The sequence below is a fragment of the Solanum pennellii genome, chromosome 3, assembly GCF_001406875.1.
Source record: "Solanum pennellii chromosome 3, SPENNV200".
Lineage (NCBI taxonomy): Eukaryota > Viridiplantae > Streptophyta > Magnoliopsida > Solanales > Solanaceae > Solanum > Solanum pennellii.
The window spans coordinates 8,058-25,452 of NC_028639.1; the positions used below are offsets into that span (position 1 = coordinate 8,058).

Genomic DNA, 17,395 nt, shown 5'->3' on the forward strand with positions numbered 1-17,395 from the left:
AAGTACCCCCTCAACCTATGCCCGAAATCCCAGAGACACACTTATACTATACTAAGGTCCTATTACCCCTGAACTTATTTTATAAGTAATTTTCTACCCCTTTATAGCTTACGTGGCACTAGTTTGAAAAAAAAAGGCAACCATCGTTGGGCCCACAAGATAGTGCCACGTAGGCTAAAAAGGAGTAAAAAATTATTAATAAAATAAGTTCAAGGGGGTAATAGGACCTTAGTACAGTATAAGTGTGTTTCTGAGATTTCGGACATATCCCTTTTGTCAAATTAATCATTTTTGGTTGAGAACAAGTGAGGCCCAATCATATGAGGAACCAAACAAAAACAAATGAATTGAGATATTAAGAAAAAATTGATGTGAGCAAGAGTAGAGTAGGTGTGTGGTGAGCAACAAAACAAGTCTCTTCATCTTCTTGTTCAATGGCTTCACTCTGCTTCTCTCCATCGGTTCTCAGTTGTATGATAAAACCTCCGATTACTGGATTTCGGAAGCAAAGATTGAGCCTTTTTGTATGTCGAGCAGCCTCCCTCCCGTTTCGTGATCTTGATGCAGACGATTTTAGACATCCTCTTGACAGACAGGTCATTCTTCTTCCCCTTTTTCCTCCTGCTGCTTAGATGTTCAAAAATCATGTTTTAATTGCCCTTCACAGAATACGTTGCTTTTGAGAGCCATACCTGGTCTCAAAGACATTGGAAAAGCCTTACTAGGTAACTCAATGATGACTTGTCTTACTTTCCTAGTGTGCAAATGGGGTATTAGTATTACAACAACCACTAATTTTGCTGTCTTATATTGCAGGGACTGTTTCAGAGCAGATTATGCTTCTGGAAAACATAGGGACGTCAGTTCTTGTTTCCGAAGATCAGGTTATTCATTTTGTATCTGACTGTTAGGTCACTAGATGCTTAATTACTTTTCTAGTCGAATTATCTATTGAAATAATGAAAATTTACCTAGTAACATCCATAGTGCATCCTGGTGTTAAAAAATTAAGAGGTCAGACAGATCTTCACTCATCTAACTGATTTAGTATGTCTTTCAGCTACCTGAACTTCATTACTTAATGGTTGAGGCTTCTAGAATACTCAATATTGAGGCTCCTGACTTGTATATACGTCAAAGTCCTGTACCCAATGCATATACCCTGGCTGTCAGTGGTAAAAAGCCTTTTGTAGTAGTTCATACAAGCCTTGTGGAGCTGCTCAGTCGAAACGAATTGCAGGTATACATTTTGTATTTAACTTTCAAATGAGTGCTGTTAGTATCTGCTTGTGGTTCTTGTATGCGATTCCGAACAAAGGCATGTATAAGTTTAGCTACTGCAAGAAGAATGATATGCTTGGAAATTTTTCTTAGTGTATCTATCCCTATGGAAGGCTTAAGCATTAATTGAAGAACTTAACCTACTTCGACCTGTGTTTTTTTTTTCGTGCATCAAATTATTCTTAGCTAACTTGGGTTATCAAGCTCAGGTTTAAGCATTAATTTTCGCGTCTTAACATTTTTTGCTGCATGCGTTTGATTTGCCTCTTTTACGGTCTTTGTTATTCTTTCCAGGCTGTCTTGGCTCATGAGTTAGGTCATCTGAAATGTGATCATGGTGTGTGGTTGACATTTGCTAATGTTCTCACTCTTGGGGCCTACACTGTTCCTGGTATGGCTTACATTCTACTTTGCATAACACATAAATGGTGAAATGAACATGGAAGTAGCAGATAATCCAGCCACTTCTGGTAAATTAACAGTCAAAAGGGTTGCGATGCAGAAGTTGAACAATAGATATCATAAGTCAATTTATATTAATTATCAGCAACAAATATTCCTAGAATATTTAAAATTGTACGATACTTATAGAAGTGTTTCAACGTGAATCTGTCTAGAGTCTCTTTGCATTGCAAATTGTATATCGTATATAAGAAAATGTAAAATATTACATAGCAGGTAAGTGTTGTTGCAAAGTTTTTGCCCTTATGTTTTCTATTTAAAAGCATCTTTCGTTTGGCATATTGATATTTTAATCGACATCCTAATGGTCTCGTGTAACCATGGTGAACAAAAAGATAGTTGTTCAGATTGATGATTCAAAACTAAACAAATATGTGAGACTTTGTTTGCCCAAAAGTTTATGCTACAAAATATTCATGGTTTAAGGGCGTTAGAGTTTATGCTACATTCCAACGTCATTTTTGCCCAAAAGTTGATGCTAAACAACATAGTACACTTCATCTTAATGCTTGTAAGGAATTCGACTCGAAGACCAACCTCCTTTCTTTCGTACTCTTCTTGTACCTCGAAAGGGGTTCTCCGTTATGATGCTATGGGCAGCTGTCTAAAGTACAAGGGGTAAACTCAGATAGGATAGGATGCTTTAGCGTGCAACTGTGCATTAATTGCTGCCAGTATGCATTTGTGCAAGCAAAAAGAGGGGCATATTTCAGTTACAATTGATTTCGAAATCTTTTTACCCACAGGTGTTGGCAGTTTGATTGCTCAAAGACTAGAAGAACAGCTCTTACGCTGGCTTCGAGCAGCGGAACTCACCTGTGATCGTGCAGCTCTTCTTGTTGCTCAAGATCCAAAGGTAGATGAATCCCGAATAGTAAATTCAGTTTAAGGGCATTAACAACTTCAGAAAATCTTATGCATGAATTTCTTTTTCTTTTGTCATGCTCCCACAAGAGGTGGTTGTTTCAGTACTAATGAAATTAGCTGGCGGCTGCCCATCTCTATCGGACCAACTGAATGTGGATGCGTTCTTAGAGCAAGCTCGCTCTTATGACAAAGCATCATCAAGCCCAGTCGGATGGTATATTAGGTAAATATCAATCTCTCGTAGTTTGGCTTGCAATTTTCTTATTTTTGTAACTCTTTTTAAGGTCAACAAGTTCTCTTTTAGAAATGCTCAAACAAGGCAACTTTCACATCCACTCCCTGTTTTACGTGCACGCGAGATTGATGAATGGTCAAGAAGTCAAGAGTATAGGTCACTTCTTCAGCGTGCAATACAGGTGAATCCTGTGCAAAAAGTTTAGCGCTTCATGAGAATGAACATTGGAGCTGAATACATGTAAATATACAGGTATAGTATATGGTTTACTCTTTATGCACTAATGTCTAAGAATTCAAAGTTTTCTGTAAATGTTATAGGTACTATCTATTCTTCTTAAAATCTCAGATTGGATTCAGTGAGTTGTTAGTAAAGGCTGGAGGAGCCTCTACTTTGGCTAGGCATGTGGATATAAACCAGGAAAAAGTGCCTCTTGTGAAAGGTTTACAGTAAATCTAGAGTGGTTCAGTAGAATCACAACTTACAACTATCAGCTTGAACATTATGTATATGTATATATATGTGTGAAAATCAAGTACTTAGTATGTGTTAAGATAAATGTATATTTCACTCCACACTCTCATATCAAACATAGTGTATTCTAAATCTTCCAAGTCTGCATTGTTTTAGAAGGTTTTTTGTAGTCTCTTTTGTGCATATCCTAGCATGCACTGTTGCGGTATTATAGGGTTCAAATCCAGCTGTTTGGCCACAGATTTACATGGAATTTAAACCCACCTCAGTAGTTTAATGAATTGCTGTCAACTTCCCATTGTAGTTCAATGATCTGAATTTGTAGTCATGAACTATTTGTGTCACAACAGGGTCGTCAACATGTAAAACTGACCAGCAGCCACAAATATCCTGCATTTGTACTCGGATTCTTTACACGATCTTCAAAGACCCATGACCATGAGAAAGGGAAACCAACAGTATTGATGTCAGAACACACCCAATTTCCTTTCAGAAACTGCTTTAGAAGAACTATTTAAGTGCATCACTCATTTTGCATAGCATAGAGTAAAGAGCAACAACATAGTTACTATTCTACGTTCGTCACACAAAGCATCCACATGTCCAGCTGCTACGTTACTCATAGCAACATAAGAAAATAAACAATTGGGAGAAGAAACTGAAAGGCTAGGAAGATGCTTGAAGAGCCAAAAAGATTATTTTCTGCTATACATGAAATCGTGAATATCTCTCTCTACCCCAAAACAATCCCCAGCACTCTTTGCTTCTTGCAAATACAATGCTATGGATGTGAGACCAGAAATGAGTGTAACAAAACATTCTTGGTTACACACCAAATGACTTCTGCACTAGTAAATTATAGAGCAGTTGGACACTTGGGCACGAGAGTCACATTGACTGACCCATAAGGTAAGAACAGCAATATTTCAGAGCAAGCCTCCTCTCTACCCTTCTGTTCCTTGTAATTTATTTCAGTCGAATATGAGCTTTAATGTTGGCCTTTCTTTAATTGAATTCTTCAGTGGGGTTTCTTTTGCTTTTTTCCCGATTTCTTCTTCTTGGTGCTAGCTCCTCTGCCTCGTTTAAACACAGCTAGAATCTCAATACTGCATCCAGAATGAAGAAATAGAATGAAGCATCAAGCAAAAGCACTACCAACAAAGCAAGGGACAGGATGAAGAATTAGAAGAAGATAACAATATGCATAAGGAAGAGGAGTTAAAAAAACCAAAGGAAAAAAAAGAAAGGGGAAAACTTATTTAACAAGAATTATCCATCTTTCTTTTTGGTGTCTTTAGTGAGCATCTACGAACCCCAGCCCTTCAACTTTATGATCTTCTGTGATGTCTTTCATTCCCTTGCTATCACCAATGGGAATGCTGAGTTCCAGTTGAGAGCTATATTTTCTCAACAATCAGTGACCACCAACGCACAATCTCAAATTTAGAAATGTCCTAACGACAGGCTTAGTCAAAATTAGCAAGTCCCTTCAACACATCTAACACTACATTGAGTAGCAATTTCCACATAGAAGTGAAGTGACCAGACATGTCAGTATTTGTGAGCAGTGAGAGAATCTTCCATCCTCTTCTCCATAGTGGCATGGATTCAACACTATGCTGGAAGACCATTCACAATCTTTTGTGCAGCACAGAGTTTCTTCCTTCAAGCAGATGTGTTTATTATGCATATATGTGAATGAAAATTAAATAATAGAAGTTATTTTGCAACCATGTTGGATGAAATTTAATGTTAGTTGAAACAAATACAAGTTTAAACTTGTCTGTAGGACTAAGGGAAAGGCAAAACCTTTGTGTTCCGGGAAAGAAATTAAATCCATGGGCTTTATGCAAATGCCATTCCTTACTAGCAAGCAGTGACGAGCAATCCTGCATGAAAAAGGGGCCTATCATCAGTTTCAAGATGACATAATTCAGTGCCCAAAGTTTTATGGCATTTTATGAACCAAAAACTTGATGGAACTGAAGACAGTTCAAACAAATTGTATGAAGACAGAAAGATCAAAGAGCAGCATCTCAATCGAAATTTTCTAATATGGATTTGAAGCCCAAATATACCTCTTTAAAACTTTCCCAACCACAGCTAATATAGATAAGTGTTTGAGGCAATGATTGATTTTCCTCATGTACAGTTGTGCTTTCAATTTGAATTGAATCTTCTCTGGCACGCAGGATCCATGGTCTCTTCTCGTCTTTGACCTTTTCAGGTCTAACATAACAAATAAAACATATGTGAATGACAGCAACATCCTCAAATGCTGTAGTACATCAATGATCGTGCATTTTCATAACAAATTTAGCAACCAATTTACTTCATAGAATTTCCCTTCACTCCACCTTTTAAATGCTCTGAGTTCCACTGCTGAGATGTGCCGTAGTTCCTTCACCAAGGACGGATCAAGTCCTTTCCTCGGAGGGTCAACCACAACAACATCCGATCCCAAGAGCCATGAAGTTGGTTCCTGTGCAAGTTGTAAGTTCAAGTCAAACTTATACACAACATCAAAATAATATATAGATATTCAGCATACAACGTAGTTCTAGGTCTGGTATAGAAGATTTAAATAAGTCGAGTCTACAAAGACATTGCAAAGTTTCCACCTGTAGAGTATTCTCCAGAATTGAACTAAGAGGTCCAAGAGATATAATAATGTTAAACTATAATGAAGAAAATAAATGATAACCTTATACTGTTTAATTAACTGCAGAAATTTGCGAAGCACGGACCTCTTTTTCCAATTTCCTACATTTTACAGAGTAAATCAACAGCTCTCCATATGTTTCTGCTTTTCCAAACATAAAAAAGAAGGAATAAAGAAACAGACATACACGTGTACGGCCAATGTCACCACTGTGAGCGAACTCAGCAGAAGTGTGAAACGGAACTGGCCAAGTGGAAGAAAATTGAACTTAGAAGACTCATTAAGGAAGTTCTTCCACTAATAGAGAACCTATGAGGTAATTTTCAAAATTGCATCTAGTTTCTCAATCAAAGTAGTACTTCTACTTGAGGATGATAGTGACCGAGGTTGATTGGAATACAATTATCGGTGCAAACATCATATCTTAGGATGTAGCTCCATTTTGTGGATTTTATGTAGGACCAGATTGGTTACTAAGACAATTTCTAAAATGGTGAAACTCCACTTAAGCAAGCTGTTTTTCTATGATACTAATACAGAATAGCTGCAGAAGTATACAGGGCAGTCCAAAACAGCTTGATGAGAAGATGATTTGATGCATGGCCTACTGAATTGCCATAGCTCATCCAAGATAGTCAGATAGCGGCAAAAGTGTCTCTTGAATGGGATTAATATAGTCTGCAGTTTATTCGGAAATTCCGTAACAATAGAGCCTTTCACAATAAGTAGATCACTTTCAAGTATCTGTGTAGGACATATGCACTGCTCTACTTGGAACTTCTAGGTGTAGACATGTGCACCGTGATTGAAATTCCATTGGCTACTAGTCTTAGCTGAGGGTGCATTTTGAGTAGACGGTCACATTCCTACTGCAGTATGTCCCATGTAATTTTGTAATGCTACATCCTATCTATTCTTGAATCAATTCTATCATACTTGCAAGATAAAAATCTATATGTAGATGTACATGATAAAACAGAAGTGTGTTTCTCAGTATCTGTATGAACATATAAATAGATCTCAAAAACCATAGATTGAAGTGAAATTGCATACAAGTTTATGCGACTAAAACAATGTGGTGCATGTCTGATGAAATCATGTTTGTGATGACATCTGTAATTGACTTGTTCAGACTTACTATTGAAGCGTCTGCATGGTGCCAGCTGATATTGCTTTCGACATTTGTAGGCAAGCGCTCCACTGTCTTCTCAAAAGATTGTCTGGACTCTTTGTTAACCTCAACACATTTAACTGACCTGAGAAGAAAACAACTTCTTTGGATTCTTGAAGTTTCACGGTTCAAGTTAAGAGAATTGATTGAAATTGCTTTGAAACTGACTCTGTCCAAATTCGATTGACTTAGTTGACTTTAAAATTTAAAAATAAATTAAAAGAGGAAAGTTTCAGACATGTTATCTTCACAACTTATCAGATCTAAGTTCGCTATAGATGTGGTAAAACTATACCTAGAAGATGTGAACAGGTATTTATCCACGGAAGGGAGAGAAATGACAATGGTGTAAAAATTCACATCAAATTCAAAATAATGCACATGGAAAAATAATTGAAATAATACGAAGTGATTTTATCAGTTGTTAACTTCAATTTTTGGATATGATAGAATTTTCCATTTCCAGAGAGACTACTCTTTTTGGGACTGACTTAAACAGACAGTAGGTTAATAAAAGGGGTAGAGCACTATTATCCCAACCTGCATCTCCTTGAAACAGCCAAAGACAACCCAATTACACCAGCACCTGCATAGAGATCGACAACTGATGCGCCTTGAGGGACATATTTCTGCAACTTCCGCAGCAAAGAATCAAAAGCCTGAAGAATGACAAACAAATTAAGTAAAAATTGAGGGAAAACGTGTAGTAATGGGAAAATCGATCAAGGTTGTATGGGGTGGGTTATCAAAATAAGAAAAATATGATGATGAGAAATATGCCCCTAGAAAAATGCATGTTCTGTGGCTCAAACCAAGTTTAGTTCATCCTTAAGTGGGTTTGGTGAAACTAAAATAAGAAAGTAATCATCAAAAACATGTCATTGCAAGGTCAGAAGTTGTTGATTGGCCCTAGACTAAGACCAGAAGCAGAAGAAGTGGGAAAAGAATGAATTAAGTTATTTACCCAAAAGAAGACATGTCCAATGTACAGAATAAAGATTCTTTTCTTTTTTCCTAATAAGTGGCATGTCCATTGATCTTTCCTTTAAGAAAAAAACAAATAAGATCCATTTTTAGGAGTTCTACCCGCGTATTTGCTTGCCCAAAGCTTGATGGAGCTAAAGAGACATCAATCCCTCCAATGTGCTCCCAGAAATCTCTTTCCCCCAACAAATGTCTCCATCTGTTTCCAAATATAATCTGCATGCCAGCAAGAAGATATCAACAAACTGCAGCACTCTTATCAAGATATCAAAATACTATAGGTTAGTTCAATATTTGCAGCTAACAAGGTCTAGTGGAATCTGGAAAGGAGAAGTCTTGATACATTTTGCATGCAACAATACAAATGGTATTGATGTTTGTTATTCACAGTATTTGATCTACTAAAATCTGTATAGTAATCTAAAGCAACCACTGGCTAAACTCTGAAGAAACAACTTACTTTTAAGGAGTCTTAGACTGTGATCCAATTGATAAAGCTAATATCGTAATAGGTACATCACCAAGTTCTTATATAGCAAACCAAGAAAGAGTCTTATATGAGCAAGAACGTTCAAATAATTTTTCATGCATAAGATAGGAAATTCACAAGTCTTTCTCATTGACTTTGTTCGAAATCATGGAGATGTGAAAGAACTTTCCCAGTTCCAAAAAAAATAAAAATCATGGAGATGTGACAAGTAAAACTACACTGTTCAGTAACTATTCAAAGAAAAAGATGCCAATGTAGTTCAGTATCTACATTCAAATAATTTGCAGTTCTGTTGGACAAGACAGTATAGGGAACACAAAGCCAGGATCACAACCTTAAGAATCTAAATGCTTGATCTGAAAGCGAGAGCTCGAGGCGGTGGGAAAGGAGAATCAACAAGATAGGATGCTCTGTCCCAACTAACAAGAGTAGGAAGATTCCAGCTTTGAGTACTTTCCTAAGAAGCTAGATAGAAGAAAAAAAGAAAACCGATGCCTTCACCCTCCAGTACCCTTAATACGAGAAATTGACAAGAACCATTTGTAATTATCATGTGTTGTGGTTTTTGTTGTCAAGTTGAGACTACCCTGTTACCAGGTTCTTGAATAAAAGCAAAAAGAAAAGGCATAATACATATATTAGACCCTAAACTTGGCTTCAAATTTTAACTTTGACCTCCAACTTTCATAATGCACAAACAAGCACTTTAACTATCCAACTTTTAAATAAATAAACACATGAGTCCTACATGGCACAATACACGTAGGACACCACGTAGGACAAAAAATGACATGTAGGAAGACATGTAGGACATGTGTGTCTATTTGTTCAACTTTATACAAGTTTAAGTGTCTACTTGTGCACACCCAAAGTTGAAGGGCATAAATGTAATTCGAAACCAAGATAAAGGGCATATTTTTGTATTATGCCATACATAAATGTGCCCTTAACTTCGCTTCAAATTTCATTTATGCCCTTCAACTTTGAGTGTGCACAAGTAGGCACTCAAACTTGTACTAAATTGAACAAGTAGACACATGTGTCCTTCATGTTATACAAGTTCAATTTTATACAAGTTTAAGTGTGTACTTGTGCACACCCAAAGTCGGAGGGGATAGATGTCAGTTGAAATCAAGTTAAAGAGCATATATATATGTATTTGCAAAACTAAAATATCCTCACTTCATGCAACCTAGCCAAGGAGTTTCTCTTTTCTCTAAGAAACTACTCCCTTCAATTTAGGAGCCATGTATCTCATCCATTTCATGGAAGGGGAGGTCCATTTATATAATTGGAACGGGTAGAAAGGGTCTAAAATTCATTAGCCAATCACGAAACTCCACCACCAATTTCCCAACTTCTATAAGAAGCTCATATTTAACACGGTGAACTACTCCTTTTACTGAAACTTGAGCTAACAAATTCAACATACCTGCAAGTATGAAGAGAGTATATTCGAAAAAATGACAGCATCAAAACCATTAAGTTGCTTTAACTTTTTCATTTACAAAAGCTACTATATGTTTTAGTTGTTTTTTAACATTAAAAAAAAATATTTATTCCCAATTAAAGAGGTAGACACTGTAAAATGAACGGACTACAAGCTATGCATTTCAATTTTGGATCGGCTAGGAAAATGAAATAGACTACATGCAATGCGTCTCAATTGTGCACTGGCTAGGAAATGGAAACCAAGAAATAAATTGATGGGATACTTTAAGGTAAGTAAACAAGCTATGATTAGTAGCATGCTCTTGTTTAGATCTCACAGAGTGTACACAAGGACCTCGTATTGGCCAAATTATGAGCTAAAAGTTCCAATCATATATTATTGACATCCATTGAGAGAGAGATATATGCTCACATTATTTGATGATGTCTGGAAATTAGCCCAAACTGAATGAACCAAATGGACTTTTCTCTTTGGCCCACCGTTGCCCCATAGGAACTACAATAGCAAGTGAGATTTTGTAAAATTAATGTAATTCATTGATGAAGAAATCTAGTATTGCTAACATAACTTTCTTACATTGGCTAAAGCATTTAATTTTGCGGTGTTAGCTGAATTCTCGCTTCTCGAATTCCAAACCAAAGAGACCTGCACTTTACCTGAAATGAGAGAATTTCCATCAACACCATCAAAGAATAATCATAAGCCTCTTATTCAGTATATCATGTACAAACCATTCTTATATCTCTCCGGGATAGGAAGGGAGGTATCATGTGTGGTGACGGCCATCTGCACAATGAGTAGCACATTAGTAAACAAAGAACACCAAAAAAAAATTTCATTGAACTATCTCACGAACCTAAATGTTTCCTCTGAAAACTTATATGTTTTACTCACCTGAACATACCTCAGGTCACCAGTGCCTTGATCTTCATCGTATGGTTCAACATTCAACTCAATTATCCCTGGATGAAATATCCAAATGAGAAGAAGGAATAGTATGTATAATTCATTCACATGAATTGGGAGGAGGATTAAGAACAAGCCTTTCTTCAGGAGCTGAACAGCAGCATTGATGTTTGGATGATGAGCTGCAGAAAGAGGCCGGTCTTATTTAATTCTATATATTGTCTATACAATAAGCAGATAGTAAATATCCAAACAGCATACATTTACAATCAGGTATATCAACAACATTATGAGTGTTCTCCTCATAAAGCCCAATCAAGGGGTTGGTGGATGAACCGCGAACAGCCAGCTTAGCCCGACACCTCCATCCCCACTGCATTCACAAGACATTTAAGTGATAGAATCACAGAATTTAAAAAATGAACAAGCAAGCGATTACATACTAATCTACAGGAGTCAAATGAAAAATCTTTGATTCCGAGCTTGTTGAAGAAACCAATAGCTTCATCAATTACAACCGGATGATGTAGATTGTACTCTTGAGTACAACCAGAACACCTGTCAAAGTTAAACAAAAAAAAGCAAAATATGAATCTTGTCTTCCACTTAAACTATGTATACAGCTACTCATTATCATATCATATCAAAATTACGGTACCATAACATAATGAGAAGAATTTACGTACGATTGGAAATGAGTGCAGTTGAGGGCGCAGGACAAGGAAGGATTAGGGTTTACAGGGAGAGGTGCTACTGCTACTGCTACTGATGGGACAGCAACGGAGAGAGCTTGACAGGTAATGCGATGGACTGGAGGAGCAGGCGGAGAGAAGAAGCTCAGCGCCATTTTTGTCTCCCTTCAAGGAACGAACGGATAAAATTGTTTTATCTTATCTCTGCCAATATCCGGGTGGCAGACCGGTATCACAACCGGTTTTTTTATTTACCGGTTTATTTATTGTTCAAAAAGAAAGCGATTATATTTTTGTAGTAATTAGTATTTAATTAAGCTTTTTCAAAATACTTCCAAACACCTCTTTTTTAATAAACAAAATAATTATTGATTGAAAAATATTTATTTCATTTTAGATATGTGGAATCCATCTATTTCATTTTAGAGTTTCATGTAGCAAGAAAAACAAAATACTATAGATTTTGTTAACAACAATAATATGGACAAAATTGATAATTTGTTCAATATAATAGAAATTAAAAAAAAAAAAGTATATAGGAACTAGCAACCAATATTTTCTAAAAAAGGATTTGAGAGTTCATACTAATCATTTTATCTCACTTTTTTTTAATATATAATAACACTAATATGTATCTTAGTTTCTTTGTAATGTCATAAAAATATTACAATATATCGTAATATATTTAAAGGCTAAAGTCATATAGCGCCATCTATAGTTGTCCGCATATTTCGTTTAGACATATTAAGTATAACATGTACCTATTGAATACTTACATTAGAATTTTTAACCAAACTAAGCCATTATATAAAACAATTTATCAAAGTAATACGTTTTTCTAAAATTTTACAAAACTAATATAAACGTATTTCACGGTAACGTTTTAGGGTATATTTTATTTTTTAAAAACTAACAGCATTAGGTTGATGTACGTTACTGTAAGTAACGTTTTACCCCTAAAACGTTATTTTCAGTAACGTTTTACTTATAAAACGTTACTATGAGTAACGTTTTAGGAGTAAAATGTTACTGTGAGTAACGTATATCAATCTGACGCCATCAACTTTTAAAAAATAAAATATATCCTAAAACGTTACTGTGGAATACGTTTATACTAGTTTTGTAAAATTTAAAAACAAACATATTATTTTTGTGAATGACTTTATATAATGGATTAGTTTGGTCAAAACCTCCTTACATTATTCAAAATGAATGTCTATTAAACACTTTTGGCTGACATGGAAAATGTATAACACATATATCTAGCGCGCGAGAAGTATAAAAATGTTATGTTTTAAGAATCTTTTTCTTCTTATTTCTTCCTCTTCCTTCATAACTCCTTCACCATTTTCGCCGCTACAATCATCACCATCCACCCGAGATTCTTCAACCATCTCACCCTCTCCCTCACCACTACCATATGGGAACACTACATTTTTAGAAATGCAAGGAAATCATTGTAAATGAATTTTTTTTAAGCACAAAATAAAATCATGATAAAAAGGGAGAAAATTGAGGTGGGTTCATCTACAAACTAAACAATTTCGAAATTTCATTTACATAAAGTAATCATTTATCAATTGAAATAACTCAATTTCATCATTATTTATTGAACTTCCTAGACGAGAAGAAGAAAATTGATAAATATTAAGATAATGAAGAAGGTTTCAATTTCAAACAAATAATTTCACAATCCTTTTCTAGAATTGAAAATTTCTTCACTTAAACAACTCGATTCCACCATTAATTGTTGAATTTCCTTCAAATTTTTTCCAAACGTCAAACAAAAAAAAAAAAAGAGAATATAAATTAAAAAGCTAAAGAGGATTGATGTGCTATTTCAACATATAAAAAGGTTGAAGAGTCGATGGTTAAAGAAAAACAATGAAAAAATTATTTGGATTTGAAGAAAACAATGACGACGGCAACAATGGTGGATGTACAACTCACTTTGAATGAAGAAGGTTGAAGAGCTACAGTGGGTGCACAAAAACTTTTAAATAGTTTTTTAAAAAGTTATAAGCTAATTATCGTTTCAACTCAAATTGCCACATGTACGCTGTTAATTTGACAATTTACCACGTCATCGTGAATAGGCTACACTTATTTTATATTTTTAACTGATTGTGAGGAAAATGCTCAAACGATCGTAATTCGAGATAGTAAAGATATTCAATAGGTACGTCTCGTAATTGAAATATGCAGATAATTTTAAGAAGCCGTAGATGATTTAAGCCTTATTTAAAAGAGAAGAGGTTTGAGTGAACATAACAACGATGCAGTCTATCAATGGGGTGTGGGAATGATGATGTGCATATAATATTCTAATTTTTATGGGATATTAAATAATGATTCATATTATTCAATAATAATGATAATAATTAGTGTGTTCATCATGAACAATATTGTTGTGTACGTATTCTCATCATGGTCAAATTTTGATGAGGGGTCTTAGCTAGCTAGGCATAGTTTCTAAAAAAAGAAATAATTTGGTTATAAACAAGATTGTTGGCGTTGGTTGCCATGACGAAGTCCGCATGAGCATAATTCTTGATGTACTGGACATGCAATTTGTCTACGTCATGAAACTTTAGATAGTCAAGCAATGTTTCAACGTCTTTGCTATCGGACAGTGCATCTTGCCCACCGTAGCTCAAAAATAGTGGAAGATCACGAGGAATGTTGCCTAAATTGTACTTTGGAGGTTTGGTTTCACCATAATGCGCCAAATTGTAGTTGCTCCCGTAGTCATATTTTGAAAGTGTACCATCTCTAACGGCTGCATCAACACACACACATATATATATGTATATATTCACTCATTAAATTAAATATCAGAATATCACCATGAATCTGATAACTTACTCTGAGCCAAATGCACCAAGTTTTTAGTTGAAGTGGATTGAGGCTCGTCATTCAAAAAAATCTCGACGGTGGAGGAATTCAAACAACAATTCTTCCCTTTAATCAAAATGTAAGATAAGTTGTGTGTGATAATATATTGACTTAACTAATTAATTAAATGTAGTTAATTAGTACCAGTAATTGCAGTCATTAAGTCATAGCAATTTACCCCTGGCTGAGCACAGAAGAACTTGAGCAATTTGTTTACAGGTCCACTAAATAATTCAACCAACAAATTACAAATTAAAACTATAAACATGAGAAAAATAATGAGTTATTTAATTTACTTACCTCTTTGGATTAAACTCAGCAAGACCAAATATTGTGGTGATCTGCAGACACCCAAAAAAATATATATTTGTAATTAAGAGAGATGGATTGTAATATATAAATTAAACTCATAAATATTTAAATATGTCTTTTAACTTGAATTCAGTTGGTATATACGCTCGTGTGCATAAGTACTAGATGCTTAAATTTATGGTATAAAATTAAATAAGTAGACATACATATCCTATATGACTATGGACATAAAATTATCAAGTATGACAATATGTCTATTTCTTTTTATTTTATACAAAATATACAGATATACTTACTTCACCAACAAAGGCTCTAGCAGCAACTTCACCGAGTGCAGTGGTCATATGGCTCAAATAAGCAATTGGACTTAGTAATGCTGCTGATTTAACCTTGTCTATTTCTCTTCCTTCTGAGAATGATGCCAAAGCTATCAAAGTTCCCTGTTACATTAAATATGAGTATGAATTTTGAAACTAATTATTTATATAATCGATCGATTGAACGTCGTACGTACGTACCATTGAATGACCAACATAGTGTATTTTCTGTCCAGTTTGTTTGAAGATAAAGTCAATAACAGATGGTAAATCATGAACAATCAATTCATCCCATGACCAATTCCAGTATTCCTGCAAACAAATTGTTTCTTCAATAATGATAATAATATAATGTGTCTTTAAATAATAATTTGAAAATTGACGATACCGAATCTCTAGCGTCAAGGGTGACATGACGACGACTATATCTGGTTCCTCTGGTATTCGAAATCCAAACATCAAAACCATTATCTGCTAAAATCATCGCCACAGATTCTTCCGGTGGACTCAACAACCACGTTGCACCATCCTTAAATTAATAATTATTCAAATTATATACGCTGACAATTCATAAAAAAAAAGAACATTTCATTTTCTTTTTAACTGCTTTTTTTTAAATAAATAGTTGGCACAATCTAAGGTCCACCACTAAATAGCTAGCTATATCTTTATTACTTTTGGATTGAAATAATTGGCAACAATCAATACCACAATTGGCAATATATCCGATGCCATAATGGTGAAGATATTTAATGTCGGTTTCAGACTTATAAATATCCTTCTACCTTAAGAAATCATAATGAGTAGAAATCATATAGGATCCTCACTCTTTTAGTATAATAATATTTAATTTATCGTGAAAGTTTGCTATCTCCGAGTTTTACTCCACCAGTATTGGATCCGTCGACTCGACTACTTATTAGAATTAAACGCTTATCATTAATTATATATTTTTTACTCACTATACAAATACTTCACTCTAACTTTTTTATAAAACTTATTATAAATAGGATGTTAATATTAATCGCTAAAAGTGAGAATTATTACCACAAGAACTCCATGCTGCAACAATACTGGCTGCCTGATTTGCCCACCCCCTCCTACACGGCCTTGAGGAATTCTTTGTACACTTAATATGTATCCATCATCAGTTTTAACCTGAGACACATATAATTAAGATTCCAAACTAGTAGATATATAATTGAAATAAACTAAATATATATACCTCAAATTCTTGGCATTTGTAACCATGAGGGGCGACAGTGGAGGCGCACATACCCGCTCCATTGTCACCATAACTAATGAAACCAAAGTGTCTTGAGCCTAATACTCGATTTGGCTCAAGCACGAACATAACTAATGTGAAAATACGTAAACATGACAAGATTGACATTGCCATTTCTATCTATAAAATTAGTAAAATGGAGAAGGAATGGTTGAACTCTGAAAGAAAAGACAAATATTTATAGTGACATGATGGGGAATAATCTGGATTGGTGTGAAAACCACTTGTTTTCTTTCTTCTAGTGATAGAGCCTTGACATGACTAACAGATTTGAAATTATTGATAGTAAATACCTTTATCAATATTGTAACGTGAGTAAAATATATTTTTAAATTTTTATCAAATATAGAAATGTTTTCAATATTTTTCTCTGTTTTTATTAAAAGGTTCATGTTCCTACAAGAACTTGAGACTAGTAGTTTATGTTAATAGCAAATTGAAGACGTATTAAAATTTAGTTAGTCAAATAAAAAAAATTACAAAACAATTAATAATTTATATCAAATTTGAAAGCATTTTTAAATAATTTGCAAACATAAAAAAAAGTTTATTTTGCTTTTCTATACATCGCACTACGTACTAATATACTATTGTTTTCAGTTTTTAGTATGAACACACTTAACTCTAAGAGAATGGGTATTGGGGTCCACCAATTATATTTGGAAGTTTCGTATACAGAAAGTGAAAAAAAAATTAAAGTTATATGCATCGTAATATATAGATATTTTTATTTTATTGGATTACTTTATCGATTATTCTTGATATTATATCATGTTTTTTAAGTTATAAGTTTCAAATTTTCAAAAGACTTATTTATAGATAAGTTTTGTAGCAATGTTGAAGTGATAGATCGCTAATTGAAAAATGTAAATTAAATTATATACATAATTATTATCGAGTGCATGCATC

General features: G+C 34.5%; 3 protein-coding genes across 6 annotated transcripts; 1 reads left to right on the forward strand and 2 right to left on the reverse strand.

The window, feature by feature from the left end:
• The first annotated feature begins 302 nt into the window (after window positions 1–302).
• On the forward strand, window positions 303–3,477 carry LOC107014394 (protease HtpX homolog). 3 transcript variants are annotated; one of them, XM_015214281.2, is made up of 9 exons: window positions 352–596; window positions 668–725; window positions 817–884; window positions 1,061–1,240; window positions 1,576–1,672; window positions 2,490–2,599; window positions 2,700–2,833; window positions 2,915–3,097; window positions 3,166–3,477. In XM_015214281.2, exons 1-8 carry the CDS (start codon window positions 435–437, stop codon window positions 3,048–3,050), a joined length of 945 nt encoding a protein of 314 aa, XP_015069767.1. In that variant the 5' UTR covers window positions 352–434; the 3' UTR covers window positions 3,051–3,097; window positions 3,166–3,477. The 3 variants fall into 3 exon arrangements, with proteins under 3 accessions (XP_015069768.1, XP_015069767.1, XP_015069766.1); XM_015214280.2 differs by having other exon boundaries at window positions 353–596; window positions 3,194–3,477; XM_015214282.2 differs by lacking the exons at window positions 668–725; window positions 817–884 and having other exon boundaries at window positions 303–596; window positions 3,194–3,477.
• A 389-nt stretch (window positions 3,478–3,866) lies between these two features.
• Window positions 3,867–11,970, reverse strand: LOC107014393 (uncharacterized RNA methyltransferase pc1998). 2 transcript variants are annotated; one of them, XM_015214278.2, is made up of 15 exons: window positions 11,672–11,964; window positions 11,429–11,543; window positions 11,247–11,358; window positions 11,123–11,167; window positions 10,974–11,041; window positions 10,811–10,865; window positions 10,656–10,735; window positions 10,491–10,574; window positions 8,239–8,352; window positions 7,693–7,811; window positions 7,120–7,237; window positions 5,677–5,801; window positions 5,398–5,548; window positions 5,129–5,208; window positions 3,867–4,425 (listed from the first exon to the last, which is right to left on the reverse strand). In XM_015214278.2, the coding sequence occupies exons 1-15, from the start codon at window positions 11,830–11,832 to the stop codon at window positions 4,338–4,340; spliced, it is 1,515 nt and encodes a 504-aa protein (XP_015069764.1). In that variant the 5' UTR covers window positions 11,833–11,964; the 3' UTR covers window positions 3,867–4,337. The 2 variants fall into 2 exon arrangements, with proteins under 2 accessions (XP_015069764.1, XP_027770983.1); XM_027915182.1 differs by lacking the exon at window positions 3,867–4,425 and adding an exon at window positions 4,502–4,982 and having other exon boundaries at window positions 11,672–11,970.
• Window positions 11,971–13,969: 1,999 nt separating this feature from the next.
• On the reverse strand, window positions 13,970–16,728 carry LOC107012748 (triacylglycerol lipase 2-like). The gene is made up of 9 exons (XM_015212667.2): window positions 16,427–16,728; window positions 16,249–16,359; window positions 15,590–15,730; window positions 15,403–15,513; window positions 15,181–15,324; window positions 14,873–14,913; window positions 14,717–14,796; window positions 14,543–14,638; window positions 13,970–14,456 (listed from the first exon to the last, which is right to left on the reverse strand). Exons 1-9 carry the CDS (start codon window positions 16,598–16,600, stop codon window positions 14,137–14,139), a joined length of 1,218 nt encoding a protein of 405 aa, XP_015068153.1. The 5' UTR covers window positions 16,601–16,728; the 3' UTR covers window positions 13,970–14,136.
• Between the last annotated feature and the right edge of the window lie 667 nt (window positions 16,729–17,395).

Excerpts from the sequence above, each read along its gene's own strand:
- LOC107012748 (XM_015212667.2), bottom strand. The coding sequence starts at position 16,600 with ATGGCAATGTCAATCTTGTCATGTTTACGTATTTTCACATTAGTTATG. Across the intron at positions 14,797-14,872 it reads GCTGAGTTTAATCCAAAGAG|TGGACCTGTAAACAAATTGC; the intron begins GTAAGTAAATTA and ends TGAATTATTTAG. Across the intron at positions 14,639-14,716 it reads CTTAATGACTGCAATTACTG|GGAAGAATTGTTGTTTGAAT; the intron begins GTACTAATTAAC and ends TTTTGATTAAAG.
- LOC107014394 (XM_015214281.2), top strand. The coding sequence starts at position 435 with ATGGCTTCACTCTGCTTCTCTCCATCGGTTCTCAGTTGTATGATAAAA. Across the intron at positions 2,600-2,699 it reads TTGTTGCTCAAGATCCAAAG|GTGGTTGTTTCAGTACTAAT; the intron begins GTAGATGAATCC and ends CTCCCACAAGAG. Across the intron at positions 2,834-2,914 it reads CCAGTCGGATGGTATATTAG|AAATGCTCAAACAAGGCAAC; the intron begins GTAAATATCAAT and ends GTTCTCTTTTAG.
- LOC107014393 (XM_015214278.2), bottom strand. The coding sequence starts at position 11,832 with ATGGCGCTGAGCTTCTTCTCTCCGCCTGCTCCTCCAGTCCATCGCATT. Across the intron at positions 11,042-11,122 it reads TGTTCAGCTCCTGAAGAAAG|GGATAATTGAGTTGAATGTT; the intron begins GCTTGTTCTTAA and ends TATTTCATCCAG. Across the intron at positions 10,736-10,810 it reads CCCGGAGAGATATAAGAATG|GTAAAGTGCAGGTCTCTTTG; the intron begins GTTTGTACATGA and ends CTCTCATTTCAG.